This window comes from Merops nubicus, unplaced genomic scaffold (genome assembly GCF_000691845.1).
Source record: "Merops nubicus isolate BGI_N331 unplaced genomic scaffold, ASM69184v1 scaffold5980, whole genome shotgun sequence".
Taxonomy (NCBI): domain Eukaryota; kingdom Metazoa; phylum Chordata; class Aves; order Coraciiformes; family Meropidae; genus Merops; species Merops nubicus.
Window position 1 is genome coordinate 1 of NW_008580761.1, and position 13,859 is coordinate 13,859.

Consider the following 13,859-nt stretch of genomic DNA (forward strand, 5'->3'; position numbering starts at 1 on the left):
GGGTGTCAAGAAGAAAGGGGCAACTTCCTTTCATTTGTGCCCTGCAATAGGACACGGGGCAGTGGATACAAGCTGGAGCACGAGAAGTTCCACGTCAACAGGAGGAAGAACTTCTTTACTGTAAGGGTTCCAGAGCACTGGAACAGGCTCCCCAGGGAGGTTGTGGAGTCTCCTTCCTTGGAGACTTTTATGACCTCTCTGGGTGAGTTCCTATGTGACCTGTCCTACTTGATGGTCTCCAGAGGTCCCTTCCAACCCCTAACATTCTGTGATAATGGGGGCTGGCTATCCCAGTGTCTTTTGCTTGGTGGTACCCATGGCCCAGCTCCTTCTGCACTGTATTGTACACAATGTACGACAAATGCTCATTCTCTCCAGCAAACAGCCAAAAGTGAGGAGAGCTGTGTGGAATGGGTGGTGAACTCTGAGAACAGCTTATGTTGGACTGGGGATCTTCTGCTGTCATGTGGGTGGGTGATGGTGGTGTCAAGGGCAGTCTACCTTACTGATGGCTACTGATAGCACTACCATGTTGGTGGGCAGATGTGACCATTCAGGGAAACATAAAATATCTGAACCAGACTTAAAGTGATGTTGTGTTCTCATGGCAAGGGAAAAAAAAAACTTGTATAATAATGACATATCCTAAGGGCCTGACAAAATGATTAATGGCTGCTTATGGTGGTGTGAATAGCACTGGCCTCCTGAGGCCTGCCAGCAAACCTTCTACCTAGGTTAGGTATTTCTTTTGCATTCTTATTTCCAGCCTTTTGCTGTGATTAAAGAATAAATCCTCTCTAATTATTGCTATCAGAATAAAATTCCATTTTTGCTGATGGACACTTTAAATAGAAACAACTGTGCGTACATGGAGGTTCTCCCACTCAGGCCAAAATTTGCTGCTTTATTTGTTGGTTAACTGTTAACCAGCTGCAGTTGTTAACTACTAGACTTCTTGCACAAGAATGGAGTTCAGGACATCAAATATTCTCTGCTGTAATTGTTGATGTTATAAGCGTCTTCCTACAATTATATTGATAGAATTTGTTTTGTTTATTACTTGGCAATTTGAGGGCTTCCCTATTTTTTTTCTTTTTGTCCTTGTTATTCCTGCTCTTGATGTTCTGACTGGCTGTTAAGTATTCAGTATGGCTGTGTTTTGGGAACAGACCACACTTATTCTCTAGAATAAACTGTTAAGGTGTTGTTCTGCCAATGACCAGGCCCAACAAGAATGATACAGCCAGCAGGAAGATGAACCAATACACAGACTGTATTGTAAGCAAAAAGGACATTCCATGAATGATCGCTGGGGGTACAAACAAGTCAATCAGCTGGTACATAAACGACAGCACCCCCAACGATCCCACAAAAGACATGACTTGGCCCACAACAGGTGGTATGAACAGTGAACCAAGGTTTCCCATAGTTGGCATGGGAAACAGCCAAACCAGCAAGTTGAACATATAAGAAAAAGGTGCCCACATGGCGACTCTCACCCAATCTGCCCGCATTCGCAAAGGCCTAAACAGACTGGGGCCCAGCTTCAGGGAGAGTCAGGAGTGTCTGCTCTGTGGAGTGCACTCCACAGAGCTTCCTGGTTCAGGAAAGAACCCCTGACTCCCTGTCAGTGGTCCCAGCTTTTATCCCCAAGCATACACCTGACCTTTGTCAACTCACTGCGGGACCCCTGGGGCTCATTTCCCTTATGGCTCTCCCTGCAGGGCCGGCCGCACCCTGGGGGGAAGCCATAAGGCAAATTCACCACCTCTGTATGAAGGGCTGTGGGGATCACCCATATGTCAACCTTAATTCGGGGCTCGGGGTTCAAACCCCAGCATTTCAGGTGTTAAAAAGATGAAGACAGGAGAAACTGGAACTGAAGGCTTACTGAACTAGTTTACAGCAACTTATTTTTTTAGTAGGACACTTTTGAAATTGCTTGCATTAGGAGTTTTCATTTGAGTGGTAGTGAGTGAAATTTCTCACAGAGTTACCTTTTTAACGCGAAACTATCCACTTACCTACAAAGAGAAGAGTTGTGTCAGATGGCATAGGTTCTTAGTCTGCAGTGTATGGTGCTTTAAATAGGTGTTGTCAACAACACCGTTGCAAATTCACCAGGGACTTTTGGGTAAGTCTGCTGTTCTCTTCATTTCAGGAGCTATTTGTAAGTAGAGGTTTTTCCTGCTACTGCATAGGTTTCTTGTCCAAGTTTGTTATGCTTGTTAAACTATGAGAAAAGTGATCCCAACACGGAATAGCCTCTAACAAAGCAGAACCTTACAGGGGATTTTCAGCGTTTCTAGAAAATCAAGATGGCAGTGTTTCAAGTACTGGAATGTAGGCAGCAGTCTCTTCTGTATGACCTTCCTTTAAGCCCATGTTATTTCACTGAAGTTTGAGTACAGGTGTGGTTGCTATACTAGTTCCCTTTAGAGATAAATCTGCAAATAAATACATACAAACAAATCTGTCATGGAGTTGCTTGGGAGGGAAAAGGAAAGACAGGAGCTTCAACTGAAAAATTCTGACTATTTCTGTACACTTCTAAACATATTTCAATGTTATTGGTGAAAGTCATCCTTTTTTTTTTTTTTCTTCAGTAACTGTGTTGCTATGGACTGGGATAAGGATGGAGATATTTTAGCAATAATCACAGACAAATCTAGTGCCATATTTCTGTGGGATGCAAACACGAACAAAACAAGCCAAGTAGACAGTGGCATGAGGTAAGAAAGTCTTTTTCATAGTGTGTATTTGTAGATTTGGACCACCATCACTTGTTGACCTGGAGGATGTATTGCAAAGATCATTGTCTCAAGAGTGCTTCCCTGTGGTGTTTCTACTTTGGGGTAGCAACAAGGATGGGTGATTTTTTTGCGTATCTGCACCGACTGTATTTTCTTCAAATTATTTCACACAGGTAAAAGCTTAAAAGTAAGGGATGTGTTTTTAGTGGTGCTAGGATTTATTTCCCCTTAGATATTCACAAAGCAGGCTGGGTTAGGATGTGAGGAGATATCTAAGGCAATCCTGCTCAAAGGTTCAAATCCCTACCTCTCTGAATTTGGCCACAGACATAAAATTCTTCTGAGGCCTACATAACAATCAAGCATTTTGTTAACAAATAAGCTTGGTTCAACAATTAAACTTTTAGCTTCTTTGAATCTGTTCCACAAAACTGTTGCACTCTGCATAAGCACTTTCTCTGTAGGAAGGAGAGTGGAAATTAATCTGTCCTGTGTTTGTTAGGGCACTCACTGGAGTAGAGAAACAGCTAACTTTGGATACTGCTTCTGTTTTATTGACTTGAGACAAATACTCCTGATTTAGCTTTTCGTTTCTAAACTTCCTTTGTGTTACGTTTTTTTTTTTCCCCTGGATTTTATTGTAGGGTTTTTCTAAGTAATCAAAGATACCAAAATTGGAGTGTTTCATCCATTAAATAAAAAAAAATACTGTTCAGCTGGAAAAATTGGGGGATGGGGGTAATTTTGGTTTCTATGACGGTGGGATTTTTCAACATTTAGGCTGAAAACTCCATGTCTGGAGTATGGAAATATTCCATATTTCCATTAACGTACACTTCTGTCTTGTAAAATTAATTTTGAAATATATGATACTAGATTATGGGATGTTGCCATATGTTACAGCTTGGTGTCCTGTACATGTACTTCAAAACTGAACTTAAACTGTACTGAAATGAAAAATGTCTTCTATACAAGTTATTCCACTCCTGGAAAAGTAAAAGAATTGCAATTTCAGGCACAATACACAGTGACTTAATCTGTACAGGTTTTGATGAAGTTATGTTTCGAAGACTGTCAGTCATATTTGACATAATTGTAAGTCATATGCTAGAAAAGTTTCAAAATAAGTAAATGACTGTACATACAAATGAGAAATTTGAAGTGATAACTTCTCCCTACTGTCTAATTAATTATATGTTGCACTATATAGGCGTCTTGATTTGTGGACTACTCAGTTATTTCTTAGTAATTACACTTTTGCCATTATTTGTTAATTATTACGTATTATCAACAATATGCCTTTTTAGCACAGATGTTATTATGATTATTGCTTATAATCTTCTTTTCTGGTGGAATACATCAACTTTGGCATGAAATATTGTGGGAGAGGGTAAAGTTTTCCCAAGTAGGCATCTGGGGTTTTTTGATAGGTCAGTTTTAAACTATAGTCCAAGCAATTTATGAAGATGTATAGACATGTTATACTGTGTGAAGCAATAGACCACATGTTCACACACGGAAAGGAGGTGCTAAATACTTTGGGGGGAAGAGCAACTTGCCAGTATGTAAGCAAAACAGAGTATAGAAGGTATGCTAACTAGAGTAAGTGTGCAGTTATTGCAGTTCCTTCATGATCTTTAATATCTGAAGTAAATTGCTTACTGGAGGCAGTCATGCTAGAATACTATATATCAATTTTAGTGCCTAATCCTCTTTTTGTCACAGTGTTACTGCTTAAGCAGAATAAGCACTAAGAGATATAAACAATGTGATAATCAGATTTTTCTGGTATTCTCCTCTTTTTGAAATTAGAAGAGCACAAACAAAACCCCTCACAAGCAAACCAGATAATATATTTGAGGTCATTTCATATGTCAATTAATTACCTGAAATTTGTTTCAAATTGGTACTGTGTGCTTACAGTAAAAAGATAGGAGAGGCATTGATGGAAGTAATTGCACTGTTTCGAGAATTGTGATTAAAATTGGTTTTCATAAGAAGCTTCTTTTTTTTAAATGTGATGTGTGTTATCTATCTGTGCACCCTTAAATATACACCAGAATAGACCCTGCTATATCTGAAACTTCAGGTTAAAATGTCTTCTCCTAAGTTTCTTAATCCATTGACTAGAACTAGATTTATTCACTTGGAATTTTTTTATATGTAAGCACATGAGAGGAATCTCTACAAAGTAAATTTTTTCTTTATTTTAGGGATACAATGTCTTTCTTATTATGGTCTCGAGTGGGAACTTTACTCGCTGTTGGAACAACAAAGGGAAACTTACTTATCTATAACCATCAGACTTCTCGCAAGATTCCTGTTCTGGGTATGCTTTGGTTTGAAACTACACTTGCACATGTGAAAGTGAAATTTTGCTAATATACTTAGATTCCTTTTTAGTTCTATATGTGAACATGAAAGTTAGAAATGTGCTCATATTCAACTTGCACCTTCTGTTTCATTGTACTTAACAGAGTATTTTTATAGTATAGTAGATTAAAAATACATATACACATACCTGATACTGCCTCATGACAACCTTGTTATCTTGCTCGCAAAGGATTTATGTGGCTGTTCTGGTTGCTAAGTTGCTTTTTCTTACCTGCTTAGAGTACCTCTGAGCAGAAAGAATAAGAATATAGCACAGTCCTGAGAGATTTGATGTGAAGAAATGCAAGAAAAGAGGCTGTACAAGTTCCTGTCAGGTCAAAAGACTTCCAGCTGGATGCAGACTGGAAAAAAAAGACAACACTATTGAATTTGTAATAGCTTTCACAAGTTGTTTCACATTCTGACAGTCTGTGTTTGAGTGGCTGAATAGAGCATATTTCCATCCCAGGTTTGTCATGTGGTTGTGTTCATTTGTATTGTATAGGTTTCTCTCTTTTGCAGGTAAGCACACTAAGCGGATTACTTGTGGTTGTTGGAGCACTGAAAACCTTCTGGCTCTAGGTGGTGAAGACAAAATGATTACTATAAGCAATCAGGAAGGGGATACTATAAGACAGGTAGTATTTGTAACTCCCATTTGATTTTAAGGCACACATTAATACTCCTGGTTCCTGAGAAAGTTGGGACCTATGGGAGCTTAGGCCTTTTCAGTCTTGCTGCTTTCAAGGACAAAGAGCCTTTGTGAGACTGCATGTAGGATGAGGGCATATGTCAACATCTGAGCCTCTGTATTGTGCAACATGATTTATGATATTAGAGTGTCTGCAGTTCTGCTGTTGTCATGTTGCATAAACGTGCTTCTCATCCTTGGTCCTGATCTGTATCTGTTACAAGAGCATCCTTTGAGGGGTCTCCTAAGTTGACTTCCCCAGCAGCAGCACAGGACACCTCTCACATGACTGTTTACAAGGTGTTTAGGAAGGACTTTTAGTGTTAGTTTTGCTTTAAATTTGTGTTCTGGTTTTGCTGGGACAGAACCATAGGCCTGCCATGGTCTGCAGGCCATTAGTGGTTTGAAGTCAGCCAGGGCAGCTGACCCAAGCTGCCTTATGAGTGTATCCCATACCATAAACATCATACTCAGGATAAAGGGGGAAGTTTGTTGAGGATGAGGCAATTTCCTGCTGGGGCTTTCTTGCTTGGGCTCCTCCTGACCCTGCTCCCCTTCCTGCTCCTGAGGACTGCCCATTTATTGTGACCACCATACGTTTGCTGGGCTGAGTATAGCTTCATTTACTTTATACTGGTATTGGTATTAGTTTGGCTTTTTCATTAAAGGCATTTTCATTTCAACCTGTGAGTCTCCTCTCTTTTTCCTGATCCCCCTTCTTAGCTGGGAAGGGGTCATCAGGTGATAGAGCAGCTACTATGGTTTAGACCCAGATACAGGCTAAAAGTAGACAATTGGCTCAACAAAGATCTTGCCTCTATGATGCAAGGACTGTGCCTAGGCAGGACCTCTATTGGATTGTTGAGAGGCTGATTCCAGTGCTTCCTCCATGGACACACAGATTGTCTGGTCAGGCATTCTGTTTGTTTACACCCATCACAGTCCATCCGAGCAATGACAGTTGCTGCATAATGTGCAAACAAACATAATTCACTTTGACTTTAATGTATAGTGTTTCACTTCAGGTTTTCAGAGAACAAATCTTTCACAGTTCACTTCATATGCTTCCATCTTTATGTCGTAAGATCACAACTGGAGAGGAATACCCTAATAAATTTATTAGGGTATGTCTCTGCCTAGCTGGCTTAGGTAGTAGAAGCAGAAGCTGAAGCAAGGCTTGCTTATGAGTTTGTGTAACCTCGTGTTGACTATGAGAGCAACTAGATTACTGTTTCTGCTCAAGCCAGGTCAGGTCTGTCCGTATTGATTTCTCAGTCCAAACTTCTTTCTTGCAGACCTCAGTGAGCTCAGATCCCAGTGATATGCAGTTCTCAGTTATGAAGACGGATGAAAGAATATCAGCCAAGGAAAGCACAGTAAGAATTCAATACAAAATACCACAAAAAATGTTAATCTGGTGTTTCAAGGTTTCTACTGGCAGCCAGTATGGGCCAGGAAGCAATTCCTCCTTGACTTAGAATTTGGTGTTGAGGATTTATTTTAACTTTCCTTTAAAGTAAAGCCATCCCCCGTTTTTTGCTAAGGATGTATTGATGAAAAGTGCAGCAGTTAGCAACATGACAGGTAACAGGGTGGGTTTGGGTTGGTAGTTAACAGAATAGATGGAGGTGTGTGCAGGGACTTAAGCACATAAAATATAAATGTGGAACAGTATATGCAATGTGATAGATGGAAGTGCAGCGAGATTATCAAAATTGCAGAGCTGCTGCCTTTCAGGGGCAGATTGTCAGCTGTCAGTTTTGGGAGCAGATCATTGTTCTCTAGGTTTTTTTCTTACACAAATCTCAGCATCAGTGAGACTAAAAGCCCTGGTGTCAGTCTACTTGTGTGAGTATTATCCTGTCTCTGTCTAAATGGCTACAGTTTCTTTGTCTTCATCATCTTTCTTGAACTAATACAACTCCATCAGATTGGTCAGTGGTGAAGTACTGAAAAATGGAGTAATGATAACTATTACCAGAACATACTGTGAAATGATCAGCTATGAAATACCAAGAGAAGGCATAGAAAAACCATGGATAGAAAGTTGGTTAAAATGTCCAGATCTATACTTTTATACAACATAATTAAATCCTCACAGTAGGATTTAATTTGTGGAGTATAGATGTCAAGAAGGATTTTCCCCATGTGTACATTGTCAAGGACCTGTAGGAATTTTTTTGCCTCTCTGCATGGAATGAAATGTTTTCTGCTTCCTAGGGAAATTGAATTAACACATATTTTGAAAATGTAGGAACAGGGAACAGAGTACTTCAGTCTTGATTTCTGCTGCTGCTTCCTGGGGCCTGCAGTAGTTTAACCTTTATATGGTTTTTATTAAAGCTCTCAAGTTTGCTGTAGAATATTAGGGAACATTCAGTAATTCTGTAGTTCTTGGTGTTTGTGCTTGGATGGTCTACCAGCAGCTCTAAGCTACGTAGTACCTATTGCCTAGCTGGCTGTTGTAGCGGGCCTTGGCTTGGTAATAGTCACCTCCAGGCTGTTAGTTGTGACATCCGGGAAAAAAAAAAAAAAAAAAAAAAAAAAAAAAAAAACACCAACCAGCAAGATGGTTCAAAATAGGTAGTACTAAGGTTAACATCTTGCCCTATAATGTAAGATAACTCCTTTAATTTCTTAGAAGAGCTTAAGAAATAGTATTTCTTAAATACTTCATTGTTATGCTGCAGTGGAATTATAAGCAAACTGCTTTAAAAGGCAAAAATCATACTTTTTGTATTTGGGATAGCTTTAGGTGAGACTTCAAGTTTGTAATTCTGTGTTAATGGACGTACACCTTCTTTTCTCATTTTAAAAAATAGCAGCTTTGTATTTCATTCTCCCAGCTCTTATTTTAGGAATAATCTATAGTCTCCTTTTTGGACAAGCAGAGCTAGAACAGAAGGTAAAGTAAACTTGTAAATAGCCCTTTGGAGTGTCTTGGTCAAATAATAAAGTGGAACAAACTACTCCTCCTTGCTTTTTCTAAAATGAGTATTTTACTCTTGCCTGATAGTAACACACTCTATTAACAAAAATAATCTTAAAAAAAACACCTCAAGGTTCCACCAGGAAGCCCAACATCTCTATGGGATTCATCAAATAAAATGCACTCACCTAGATTGATATCACACTGTAAGTATGGTATGTTTAATACACACTGAACAGGCTGTTTCTTTTGGAATTGTCTTTCTGTCTTTGAAATCTCAGCAAGTTACTTGAGATAGCAGTGTTGTGAGTCTTCCCTTCCGCCTCCTAGATAAAAATTCTGTGGATCAAAAAACACATTGTAGTTCAAGTGTGAGCAGTCCAACAGGATGACTCCACGAGACCTGCTGCCTTTTCCCCTGAGGAAATGGTGGTGAATTAATGATTCTTTAGGGAAAATTCTGGAATTTAGGATGTCTTCTCTTAGGCTTGCATTTAGATCTGTGAACCCTGTCTCACAAGGGAAATATCCTGAAAATCTCGTCCTGTGTTGATAAAGATTTAGAAGGCAGATCCACGAGATTCTTAAGGATTATTGGAAATCCTAAATCTCCTTTTCTCATGAAGATGAGAAAAATTTTTTTAAATTGATGCCATTTTTACCAAGCTAATTTCTCTTTTCATTCATTGGCAGGTAAGCGTAGTGATCGGCAAGAAGACTCTTTTTCTTTTTAGCTTGGACGATCCTGATAACCCAATTGATCTGAAATTTCAGCAGCCTTATGGCAGTATTGTCACCTACAGATGGTGAGCAGAACTTTATTAATGAGGCATTATAGTATTAATAATTTTGCAGTAGTTCTGATAAATGTTGGAAATCGAATCCTTTACCCATTGCTTACACTGGATTTTTCTTGGAGGTATTGTAGCCTTTTTAATAATTCTTTTCTGAACACAAGTCTACATTTTGTCGTTGTTTTACTTGGCAATTCAATGGCTATGAAAACAGTACTTTTGAATACAATCGCTGTTGGTGTGCTCAGTTTTAGAATACTAATACTCTTGGTATCTTGACAGTAGGTTAAACTGGGGGTTTATGGGTTGCTTTCTATTTGGATGAGCAACTGATGAAAGAGATAGGTGTGCAGTTGTATCCCTCAGCTAGTCTGTTGGTTTACAAAGTTGTGCAAAGTTCTTGTAGCTTCTGCTATGTATTCAACTGGTAAAGTTTCTTTGAAGAAATCCCAAGCTAGATGTTTCAACTCTATAACCGAAAAGTAGCTATGCTGTTTCTGTATCTTAAAGTCGCAGACACTGTGTCTTTTAATGCCTGTTGAGTCAATGCAAAATTGACATTTATCCCTTTACACTACAGTCATGTAAGAAAACCTGTGTACCTGGGCTGTTTCCCTTACCATGTTGGGGGTTTTTTTTGCCACTAAGCTGATAAGCTATTGCTCAAATTCATCTTTACACCCTCTAACTGTTTTCTGCCTTAACCTCATTACTTCAACTTGACACTATGAAAAGTGAACATACTATCTGTTCACAAAGAAGATTGTAGCTTTGGTACTTCCACTGTGTTTGCATTAGTGGGCCTTAAGGGCACAGGGACTGGCATTATTTTTGGTATAGCTTTGATGTGACCTAGAACCTTGAAATGGAATTTTCCATCTTCTGCCATACTTAATCTCATGAAGATACCAGAGGTCTTTTTTGTGGTATCACTGCCATGTATGCAGCTTGCTGAAAGTAAAGTAGCAGTATAGAATGTAGAAAAGAGAAGGAAGATTTACAGGTGAACTCTGGTTGGACAAACATGGTTTTGTCCTTTAAGAATCTTTGGTTGATTTTCCCATAATTTATTTTATACTCTGCTGTTCTACATTGTATCTATAAATTCCCATAATTTGATTATTTTTCCTATTAAAGGGATGTTTTGACAGTTACCCCCATAGTCTGAAAGAAAATGTGTTTTGCATGTTGCATAAATAGAACGCTTTCTTTGCTTATTTTTTTTTTATTTGTAACAGGTATGGTGATGGCTACATTATGGTTGGTTTCTCACGAGGATGTTTTGTAGTCATTTCTACACACATTCGTGAGATAGGTCAAGAAATCTTTCAAGCTCATAATCATAAGGATAATCTAAGCAGCATTGCTATATCACAGTCATTAAACAAAGCTGCATCGTGTGGAGACAATTGGTAAGTGGTAGTTTTATACATGAAGAATGGAATTAATCTCATACAACTGTAGCTGTTAGGCATTAAAGACACGATCCCTGAAGCTTCAAGACTCACTAAGAAGTCAGTGCAGAGAAGGTGAGATGAATTAATTGCTCTGTGGAACTGCCTCTCTGCCTGAAGTTAGAAGAAGCTAATTTTGACTAATATCTCTGTGATTAACTCTGTTGTAATTAATTGTAAACAAATTAAACTTTAGTCTATCTTATTCCTTTTGATTCTTTCTTCCTGTGTGATGTTATTTGGCTACAAAGATGTCCAAATTTCTTTACTATGACTTACTGATTGGACATAAGCAACTGCTTAGCAGTAGAATGATTCATTTAAAGCTGTATTAAGTATGCTGATATCCTCCCTGGAGTATAATGTGTAAGCAATTAAGGAAAAAATAAAGAGAATGGGAGCTTTTCCAAAATATGTTGTGCATTTAATACCTCCTTTAGCTCCTCATCTGTTACTCCCTGAATCTGTGATACCTGAATTGTTTAGCAAAAAAGGAGCCAAGTGGTGGTAGGAGTCAGACTGTCCTCTGTGTGAGACCTTATCAGACTGCTGATTTATGACACTTGCCCATCAAGTGTGGTAGAACTATGAGCAAAGTGTGGTGCAACTTCAAGCACTTCAGCTATTGTACAATAACTACTATTTCTTTAAGGAGTACTTTAGCATGTAGTGAGTACATGATACCATAAGTTAACTCTTATTCTCTCCTTTTTATGTGAAGCAGGATTGAAAGGTAGATTTTTGCATCTGTGTTCCAAGCAGTGTTTGTCCATCAGGAATGTGTTTTCAATCTAGCCTGTATTGTAACAGGTCAAAAAGGAATAACAGTGTGTATTTCTCACCCTGAGTTCTTTCGGGTTGAATTTGTGCCTTTTCCTCAAATTTTAGTTCTCTGAGCAAACCCTCTGGTACAGAGTTAGTGATATACTACTTAAGAGAGATGGCTAACAGTGAGTGTGTGATGCTTTTTAGGAAACAGCATTTTGCTGTTTTTTGCTGTGTTAGGCTGTCTTAACTGGGTGAGCTTTCTTCCAGTTTACAGTGACCAATATTTATTCTACCGAGAATGACTGTTTATTTTTGTTTCAGCATTAAAATCCATGACCTGTCAGACCTCAGAGAAATGTATGCTATAATTAACTTGGATGATGAAAACAAAGGTATGTTAAGTCTCCATGAGGTTAGAGATTTTTACAAATTAGGTAAAACAGAATTTTGATGGTGCTTCTGTTTACATGACTGAAAGTACTGTTGTTGGAAAAACTGTGTAAATATGGGATTTACCATAAATTCCTTCTTTCCCAACTTTTGTATTTATGAGGTAACCAATAGGAAAACAGGAGCATATTTTACATTATCCATTCGAAGTATAAGTACATCTCTCAGAATATTTGATTGGTTAGTAGTTTGATTTTTGAATTTCTAATTCATGATATTCAGATTACTAAAATAATATATTTGACTAGTTTCTTCTTCTTTCCTTTTTTTTGTGTGTGGAGGTTTTTTTATACTTTTCAGCATCTCTTTTACTGACATACAATACATAAACTGTTCTCATCCTGATACACAGGATTTGTGTCTGTGACTTCCAGAACGCTGTCACAAGACTATGTACTCGGGTAATGGGCTGTCACCATTATCGCCTCTTGTAGTGACAGTAAATCAGTTTTTGTTAAGTCTTCACTCTTAGGAAAATGTTAAATTAGTAAATAATGGGTTTTGTTAGAGTGATCCCAGTTACTCTTGGAATTATATTAATTGGTCATGTGTGAGTACATTAGTACATATATTCCTAGGTATGAATTCCTACCATTTTCACATTTTAAAATAATTGCTTCTTGGTTTCACTATTTAAAGAAAGCATTGGTTGGTTGGTTGGTTTTTATTTTTTTTTGCAAAAACTTGTGAATGTTTTAGGTGTAGATCAGCTGGCTTGGACAGATGATGGACAGTTGCTGGCGGTATCTACGAGAAGAGGATCCCTCCATGTTTTCTTGACAAAGCTTCCAATCCTTGGAGATGCTTGCAGTACACGGATTGCATACCTCACTTCTCTTCTTGAAGTTACTGTAGCCAATCATGTGGAGAAAGTATGATAACCTCTTCCTTTTAAACTTCATTTAGATATAAGTAAAGTCAGTATTAATAATGGGTGAAAATTGTTTTGTTTTGTTTTGTTTTGTTTTTCTTATAGGAGCTACCAGTCACAGTCTCTGTTGAAGTAGAGCCCAGTTTTGTTGCTGTTGGTGTTTATCATTTGGCTGTGGGAATGAACAATCGGGCATGGTTTTATGCACTTGGAGAGAATAGTAAGCATAAATTTAGTTGTTTTAAAAATGCTGCATCGTTGTGTCTTACTTTATGAATTCTGCATTGAGTTTAGCAGTTCTGAACATTCCACATTGTACAATAAATAACAACTTGAATTGCCTTCCAGTCCTGTTAGGATAGTGACCTTAACAACCCTAAGCAGTTGTGAAAAGCCTTTGTAAATAATAGAAATAAAACTTCACGTTCAAGGTAATGAAGTATAGAGGGTGGGGGTGTTTGGTTTGGGTTTCGGTTTGTGGTTTTTTTTCAGATCCCGTTGTTAAGCAATGAATGACTTTTAGGCTTTTGAGACATTTTTTGAGCGTGCCTTTAAATAAGAAGTTGGGTAAAGTAGCCAGGGACTGTATGATAAGAGGATTTAAATTCTCAGTTTTCCCATGTTGTTTGCATGGGGTAAGGTGAAATTAGTTATGATATGGTCCAAATTTTAGACAGTGGATTTAAAGCTTTCATGTGTCTCTAAGCATCACCTTTTCTGACTTATAAAAAATTAATCAAAACTGTAAGAACACTAGTAAGAGCTGCATAGGGAAA

At 38.2% G+C, this 13,859-nt stretch overlaps 1 protein-coding gene across 1 annotated transcript in view; it reads left to right on the forward strand.

Annotated features, from left to right (window-relative positions):
- The first annotated feature begins 2,613 nt into the window (after positions 1–2,613).
- The window catches only part of WDR19 (WD repeat domain 19), a 39,429-nt gene continuing 28,183 nt past the window's right edge, over positions 2,614–13,859 (forward strand). Inside the window, exons 1-9 of the mRNA XM_008937685.1 lie at positions 2,614–2,732; positions 4,967–5,082; positions 5,649–5,764; positions 7,113–7,193; positions 9,440–9,552; positions 10,779–10,952; positions 12,084–12,154; positions 12,912–13,084; positions 13,189–13,303. Coding sequence (XP_008935933.1) covers positions 2,620–2,732; positions 4,967–5,082; positions 5,649–5,764; positions 7,113–7,193; positions 9,440–9,552; positions 10,779–10,952; positions 12,084–12,154; positions 12,912–13,084; positions 13,189–13,303 — 1,072 coding nt within the window. The 5' untranslated portion in view covers positions 2,614–2,619. The remainder of the gene's footprint in view (positions 2,733–4,966; positions 5,083–5,648; positions 5,765–7,112; positions 7,194–9,439; positions 9,553–10,778; positions 10,953–12,083; positions 12,155–12,911; positions 13,085–13,188; positions 13,304–13,859) is intronic.